The following is a 7971-nucleotide window of genomic DNA, read 5'->3' as shown; positions in this document are numbered from 1 at the left end:
GGGAGTGGGGGGGGCGTGGGGGGAGGGCCGGAGTGCTGATCAGCTGTCGTGATGAGTGGGGGTGGGGCCGGAGAATGGAGTCAGGGTTTGTTTGGGAAGCCGAGGGAGGCCCACGGGTGATTTCTTGAACCCCTTCCCAAACCAAGTCTTAAAGCATAGTTGCTGTTTATTAGGCGTTCACTACGTCTTTACTACGCTGCGTCAGCTCTACGTTAGGTAACACAGAATCTTGTGCCGCAGAAACTGCTGTTTACGGGTAGGGCAAGTGACGCCTAGCGAGGTTAAATAACTTAGACCATTGTGCTGTGAGGAACAGATGGGACTTGAAGGAAGGTAACTTGGCCCCAAAGTCAGTAGGCTTAACTACTCCTGTACAGTTTTCTCGTATAATCCAGAACTTCTCAGGTTCCGAAAGAAAGGCTGAGGCCCTAGAGGTGGTGGAACTAAATGTCTGTCAACTGTTTAACCCGGTGACCCTTGTAAAGGCTTGTCTCTTGCCTGGTTCTCTTGAATTCTTAATGGCCTATGTCAGTTCCCCAAAGGTCTCCCAACTTCAAGATTCATTTTTCTCCACCATCTCTTGAATTGCTGGGCTTCTCTTCCTCTTACTTCTTGTTCCTTGAAAATCAGACTCTCCTGACTTGGGCTATTCGGGCTTGAATTAACTTGAGAGCCAAGAGAGATATGAGGGAGGTCAGAGCCCACACCCAGTGTAGACAGGCACCCATCCTGGGACTTGTGACCTGGGAAGCTGACTCAGAGGAGAAGGTGGAAGTGACACGACCAGGTTCTGCTGACTTTGTGTGCATAAGTCTTGGGAAGGGGCTGACCAGTGCGTGTGCCTGGTGGCCACTTCTTTAACCTGAGCTGCCCCTCTTTTTATTTCACCAAGAAAGGATATTTGGGACGGGAGGAGACAGCTGAATGGAACCCTACGAACTCAAACCTTTTTATCTTGTAATCTGAGAAACCTTACATTGCTTTCTGGTATACTTTGTCCAGTTTCTTGGCTGAGCCAAGTACTCTGATGCCATTTAATGACTGTCCCCACTTCTACCAGTCTCTCTGGTTTTTGAGGTATGGTTTCATTTCTGTAGCCCAGGTTGGCCTTGAATTTGAGACCGTCCTCCTACCTCAGGCTTTTAAGCGCAAGGAATTCAGTCAAGGGTGCCACCACAAACCAGGGCTATTTAGTTTCATTATTTGGGAGTGATTCCTTTTTGTTTGTTTGTTTTTCCAAGACAGTGTTTCTTTGTGTAGCAGAGCCCTGGCTGTCCAGGACTCACTAGACAGTCCAGGCTGGCTTTGAACTTAGAGATTCACCTGCTCTGTCTCCTGAGTGCTGGGTTAAGGCATGTGCTACCACGCTGGGAATTTTCTGTTTTCATAAACTGAGTCTTATCTAGGTGATATCTACCATTCTGGGCCTCAGCACATGGTTCATAGCTCATTGCTACCTGTAGGGTTCTAAGGAATAACTTCAGTCACACTTCTGAGACAAATGTGTCAGCAATAGTTGAAATTTAAGTATAATGCTCAAACTTTGGAATTTAAACTTGTAAACATTAATCTTTAATTCACAAACCACTGATATAGAGATAAGAGTTGTGAACTTGCTAGGAGGTGGTGGTGCACACCTTTAGTCCCAGCATTCAAGAGGCAGAGGCAGGCAGATCTCTGTGCGATCAAGGCCAGCCTGGTCTACAGAGTGAGTTCCAGGACAGCCAGAGCTACACAGAGAAACCCTGTCTCCAAAAGAAAAAAAGAAAAAGAAAAGTTGTGAACTCTTCCCAGAGAATTGAGTACGCACGCACGCACGCACGCACGCACGTGCCCTACCTCAAGGGCTTTATGTGCAGAAGTTTCCTGCCGCTGCAGCTAGAGAAGCTTGGGTTAGGGGCTGGAGAGCTGGTTTAGAAGTTAGGAATACTTCCTGTTCCACATTTAGTTCCGAGCATCCATATGGAACAGCTCATAACCACCTGTAACTCCAGTGTCAGGGGATCCAATGCAAATATAGAGTCATGTCTTTAACATGCATTGATTGATTGATTGATTGATTGGTGCTGAGGATGAACCTAGAGCCTTGACCATGCTAGATAACACCAAGCTATACCCCCAAGTCCCATTAGATTCTGTTTATATATTAGGCTTGTACTTGTTTGTTTGTTTGTTTTTGGTTTGGTTTGGGTGTTTTGGGTTTTTTTGGTTTGTTTTGTTTTGTTTTTTGTTTTTGTTTTTCGAGACAGGGTTTCTCTGTATAGCTCTGGCTGTCCTGGAACTCACTTTGTAGACCAGACTGGCCTCGAACTCACAGATCCATGCACCTCTGCCTCCTGAGTACAGATTAAAGTTGGGCCACCACAGCCCAGCATAGATTAGCTTTTACAAACACTGACAAAAGAGCTCTGGCTGGGACCGAGTTGGTGGAGTGCTCTCATAGCACATGCCCCAGGCTCTGCCCTAGCACCTCAGGAAACCAGCAGCTTGGGAGGTGGAAGAAGGAGGGAACTTAGTAAGCTTTGACCAGCCTGAACTATAAAAAACCCTGCCCCCCAAAAAGCCCTAGGCAGAACCCCACTCACAAGACTTGAGGGCGCACTAAAGTGTAACCCAGGTGAGGTAATGCGGCTGCAGAGCTGAAGGTGGTTGTCTTCTGATCATATGGGGCTGTAGACATAGAATGTGGGGAGATTCATAGACTGGGCTTGTTCCTCTCCGTTGGGCTGTGTTGATGGTCTCGTCACAGCTCCTGTGGAGACACTCTTCTCTGTGACTCTGTCCTATCTAGAACAACTGACAGCGTGTCATCTGGCCACTTTGTTTTTGTTTTCTTCAAAGCATCCTAATGTCCTATGATCATGTGGAGCTTACATTCAACGACATGAAGAATGTGCCAGAGGCCTTCAAAGGGACCAAGAAAGGCACTGTCTACCTTACTCCGTACCGGGTATGTTGTACAGCAGGACAGTCGAGCTAGAGGCCCTGTGCTCTCAGAGGGTCATGCGTGTGTCTGCTTCAGCCTTGTGACACCAGTGGCCCCTGAACCCCGGGGACTGTTAGCGCCTTGCTCGGCCTGTTTTTCTGTCACATGATCCTAGATTCTAGAACCATACTGGCCCTTTGTGCCGTTCTCCTGACCTGGGCCATGCAAATTCCACAAAAATCTCTCTGACGTAGGTAGGATGTAGCTGCTGGGATGACTTGCCTAGAGTAGCCCTTGAGACTCATGTGCACAGTCAGAGTGATGAATGTCATAAACAGAATATGGTAGCAGGGCCGCAACCTCCAGGCTGGGCAGAGAGCCCAATAGAACCCTGCAGAGTGAGAGGTGCCAGGCTGCAGAGTCAGCCGGGTCCGAGGGAAACACATGTGGGCTCTGAGTAATAAAAGCAAGTACGTAGGAAAGGGCCCTGCCTGTGGGGACTTAGGAAAAGAGTGCCACGTGTGGCTGCCCCCCACGAGGAGGTGTGACGAGCACATGGACACATTTTCATGGTTCATGATGACACCTCTCACAACATGCTCACCTCTGGGGGCTGACGTTCATGTCTTCCATTAGGTTGAGTGTCTGGTGGTTTGGAAACCCAGGGGTTGACCCACAAAGTGGAAGGAGAGAACTGACCTCTGACCCCCATGTGTCCATGCGTGCACACCCACCCACACAAATACAACATCAATAAATACAGTTAAGAAAATAGAAAACCCAGGGGTTTTCCAGGTATGGGACAGGAAAGTTATGTGGCAGTCAGGCGAAGTGTGACCTACAGGAAGTCACAAGGATGCCTCCTCCTGGACTCTTATGCTCCATTGTGTATGGGCACAGGCTGTGCCTCCTGCCTCCAGCAGTCTCTGCACCCAGCACGTAGCACAGAAGGCTCCTTTATGTGCACCACGTCTGGCAGCCTGTGACTGGAGGCACAGCAGTGTGTCCCCACTCACTCTGGAGCCTGCAGGGTCCTCCCTCCTGTGCACACCTGAGTCTGCTTCTCCATGCTGCCTGAGACCGTTTGTTTCCAGCACTTGAGGAGCCAGGTGGCTGCCAGGAGTGGACTATGCTGTCCACTCTGTCACTAGGAAGAGACGGAGCACACAGAAAGTGGCAGGGATCAGTGACCGAGGTGGCTGTGGTTCTGGCTCTGACGGCCTGGTCTCCTCTCCCTACAGGTCATCTTTCTGTCAAAGGGGAAGGATGCCATGCAGTCCTTCATGATGCCCTTTTACCTGATGAAGGACTGTGAGATTAAGCAGCCAGTGTTCGGTGCGAACTTCATTAAGGGAACAGTGAAGGCTGAAGCAGGAGGTGGGTGACAAGCTCAGCCACTCTGGCTGCCACCTGGAAACGCCCTTTTCACATTCCTTGTCCAAGCCTCTACTTCCTAGCCGAGATTATTTTTTTAAGATTTATTTTTTTATTTTATATGAGTACACTGTAGCTGTCTTCAGAAACACCAGAAGAGGGCATCAGATCTCATTACAGATGGTTGTGAGCCACCATGTGGTTACTGGGAATTGAACTCACCACTGGAAGAACAGACAGTGCTCTTAACTGCTGAGCCATCTCTCCAGCCCCCTAGCGTGAATGAACTTCTGATACCCAGGCCAATGGCTGCTCAGCACTGGGGTCTTTGGTTACCAAGAGCTGGGAAGTGCTGGGTTCAATCAGCCTTTTGTTCAGAAAGCGAGACCAACAGAACTAAATGTGCTTATTTTTACCCAGGGAGGGCCCAGGTGTTAGGTTTGGAATGGAGTTGTGTCCTGTTCCTAGGAGGGGCCTTCCATGAGAGGTAGGAAAAGGCAGCTGCCCCACCAGAGGCTGCCAGGGCCTGCTTTGTGGCTGCCTCCCAGACTCTGGGGGGTTCTGTGTGAGCCTCCCTCTGGGCTCGAGGGGCCATGCTTTGTCTTGAGGTCCCTTACCAGGAGAGTTCTACCCTGGACCTCGATGCCAGTTCCCAGGAGAGCTGCCATGTGCTTTGCTAGAGACCTCCCTGCCTCCCCCTTGCTTCTGGCTCCTAAGTCAACTCTATAGCCTTTGTGCTAGGGGTGTACTTGGCTGGGGGTGGGGCTTGTCCTGCTGAGAGGATGAGCCCCCCCCCCCAGCAGGAGCTGGGTCAGTCTACAGCACAGGGCCCACCCTTGCCCACAGGTCTCCTCAGTGTTGAGAGGTAGCCAGAGGAGGACAAACTATCTGTCTGCACTGAACCTGTTTCCCTCTCACTGTTGACTGTCCTTGCCCTTCTCAGGTGGCTGGGAAGGCTCCGCCTCCTACAAGCTGACCTTCACAGCAGGGGGCGCCATTGAGTTTGGGCAGCGGATGCTCCAGGTGGCATCTCAAGGTACCCAAGCCCTTAAAAACTCGGGCTAAGGACACACCAGATCAGACACGTGGGTTTTTTGTTTGTCCTTTTATGTTATATCATTCACACCAGGAGGTAATTGTCTGGGCCCAGCTGACAGGACTGGGAAGTTCGGGGAAAGAAACCTGTAATTCTCCTCTGTGGGCTTCCTCTGCCCAGTGCAGTCAGTCTCAGTCATGCAACATTTTAGCAGAAATGTTTGGACTGAAAAACAAACAAAAAACCCAGCTCCTAAACTACCATCCAGTAGCCATTGTAAATCACCCAGTGCTGGGCTCAACATCCCTCCCCTCTTGTTCCTCCCCTCCCCCCTCGTTCCTCCCCCTCCTCCAGCACATCTGTCCCTCCACTTCCCTCACACCTGGCCTTGACCCCACCATGTTGCCCTTTGTCCTTCTTCCCACTCTCCCCTCACCACATAGTAACCTAGGCAGACCCCTTGGGGTGGGCAGCGGAATGGTGGTAGGGCACATCCGTGGGCACAGTCCTGGGACCCATTAGTCCCTAGGGCAGGTGACACTCATGTCTCTCTCCCCTTGTACTTATAGCCTCCAGAGGTGAAGTCCCCAATGGAGCCTATGGGTACCCTTACATGCCCAGCGGGGCCTATGTCTTTCCCCCGCCAGTCGCCAATGGAGTGTACCCCTGCCCTCCTGGCTATCCCTACCCACCGCCCCCACCCGGTGAGTGTGTCCTCTGCTGCCCAGACTCAGACCCCACCCACTAACCACACCTTCAGGCTGCAGAGGGGAGACATGCCTAAAGGGCATCTCAAGGAACTAGTTAGCACATCCCAGATGTAGCCTGTGGAACCGAGGGGCTGCTCACTGTCTCTGTCGCTCTCTTCCCGGCAGAGTTCTATCCAGGACCTCCCATGATGGATGGGGCCATGGGCTATGTACAGCCCCCACCACCACCCTATCCTGGGCCCATGGAGCCTCCGGTCAGCGGCCCCAGTGCTCCCGCTACTCCTGCAGGTGAGGCCTCTCAGCTGCCAGCAGTCCTTCAGGACCAGCCCTCTCCTCCCCAAGGGCTTACAGAGAACTCCAACAATGGCTGGAGACTACTGACCGTCAAATGATGGAGGGCCTCTGGGTCACAGACCACCCAAAGGCACTAGCACAGTGGTAGCCTGGTGGTGGAGAGCTATATCCCAGGGCTGGGTGTGGTTCAGTGTTCACTTGCTTGAATGGGCTGGGCCTGGGCTCTATCCCAGGTGCCACAGAACACAAATCCAAAGGGTACGGTGAGATGAGGACTCTGTGGCTTCTTGGCTTGTGGTGACCTTTTTGGACCCAGAAGGTCACCTCTGTACCTCAGTGTCCTCACCTACAAATGGGCCTAGGAGCTTGGGTGAGGGCGGAGGAGGGACTCACCGCTTGCTGCTGTCTCCGTGTGTTTACTTTAACAGCCGAGGCCAAGGCTGCAGAAGCCGCCGCCAGCGCCTATTACAACCCAGGCAACCCACACAATGTCTACATGCCCACGGTGAGTTGGCAGGGAACCGCCTTCTCAGTCACGCAGTCGGAGCTGGCGTTGGAAGCCAGCACAGCTAGTCCTGTGATGTCTCATGTGAACTTTGTTTTTTTTTCCTCTAGAGCCAGCCTCCGCCACCACCCTACTACCCCCCAGAAGACAAGAAGACCCAGTAGACCCTGCCCACTCCCTGCCTCTTACCCAGAGACCCCTTCCTGGAACTCCCGTGGGGCTGCATCTGGGATTCCAGAGGCCAGGGAGGGCCCTGTTTTTCCCCAGGCCTGAATATAAAGTTAGCAGGAGCTAGCCCTGATAGAAAGGTGGAACTCCTGGCCTGAGAGGCACGTCCCAGCTTCTCGCCCTAGCTCAGCTCACAGCGCTCTTCTTCTCAGCTTCCCTTTCACCATCTCTGGAGCTCGCAGGAGCATGGGGTGACCCTCGTTCCTCATGATAGTAGCTCCACACACACAGAGGGACTCTCTGGCCACTCCTCACCGCTGTCCAGCCCCCTGCAGCCTGGTGACCATTGTTCTTCATCTCTTGGGCTCCTAAGACCAGCCATGTGTCTCTCCGACAGGCCCTGCCAAGCTGTGTTCACATTCCTTACCCCTGGCGTGCGCCTGGCCCTGGAAGGCCTCTGTCCCAGCAGANTGTCAGTCCACAGTCACACCGGGCCACCTGTTCTTTCTGTTNCTTCCAGGGNTTTTACTGGGAGCTTCCAGTGGCTGGCATCAGAGGCAAAGCCACTGTGTCACAGGGGAAGCCCCTCTGCTCGTCTGCTACTGTTTCTGGGAATTATTCGCCTCCTCTCCTCTCCCCTTTAGAGGGAGCTGCTCTGCAGGAGGGACAGAGAATGCATGTCTGTCTATCAGGCCCTTTGGTCTGGGACTGAGAACCTGCAACTATGTGACCTCTAACCTGCCGTCCGCCCCTCTGTAAGCTTCACGCCCCCTGGATGCACTAAGAATCGCTCTTGTTCCTTCCTGGTCCAGATGCTAAATGAGGAGATGGTTATTTAAAGAGAATTCCTATTTATTTGACACAAAATGTCCAGTTAATATATTAATGTGAAATAAACCCTGTTTGCACCTTGATTTGTTTGCTACGACTGTGAAATAGTAAAAACGAAGTGACTGGA

At 52.0% G+C, this 7971-nt stretch overlaps 1 protein-coding gene across 2 annotated transcripts in view; it reads left to right on the top strand.

The window, feature by feature from the left end:
- The window catches only part of Wbp2 (WW domain binding protein 2), an 8526-nt gene extending 555 nt beyond the window's left edge, over window positions 1-7971 (top strand). Inside the window, exons 2-8 of one of the 2 annotated variants that reach the window (XM_021212352.1) lie at window positions 2842-2950; window positions 4168-4303; window positions 5244-5336; window positions 5906-6040; window positions 6212-6334; window positions 6769-6845; window positions 6956-7971. In XM_021212352.1, coding sequence (XP_021068011.1) covers window positions 2842-2950; window positions 4168-4303; window positions 5244-5336; window positions 5906-6040; window positions 6212-6334; window positions 6769-6845; window positions 6956-7009 — 727 coding nt within the window. In that variant the 3' untranslated portion in view covers window positions 7010-7971. The remainder of the gene's footprint in view (window positions 1-2841; window positions 2951-4167; window positions 4304-5243; window positions 5337-5905; window positions 6041-6211; window positions 6335-6768; window positions 6846-6955) is intronic. The other variant, XM_021212353.1, reaches the window with a different exon arrangement.

This window comes from Mus pahari, chromosome 14 (genome assembly GCF_900095145.1).
Source record: "Mus pahari chromosome 14, PAHARI_EIJ_v1.1, whole genome shotgun sequence".
Classification (NCBI taxonomy): domain Eukaryota; kingdom Metazoa; phylum Chordata; class Mammalia; order Rodentia; family Muridae; genus Mus; species Mus pahari.
Note: the sequence above shows the minus strand (reverse complement) of the source record. Positions and strands in the feature narration are given on the sequence as shown.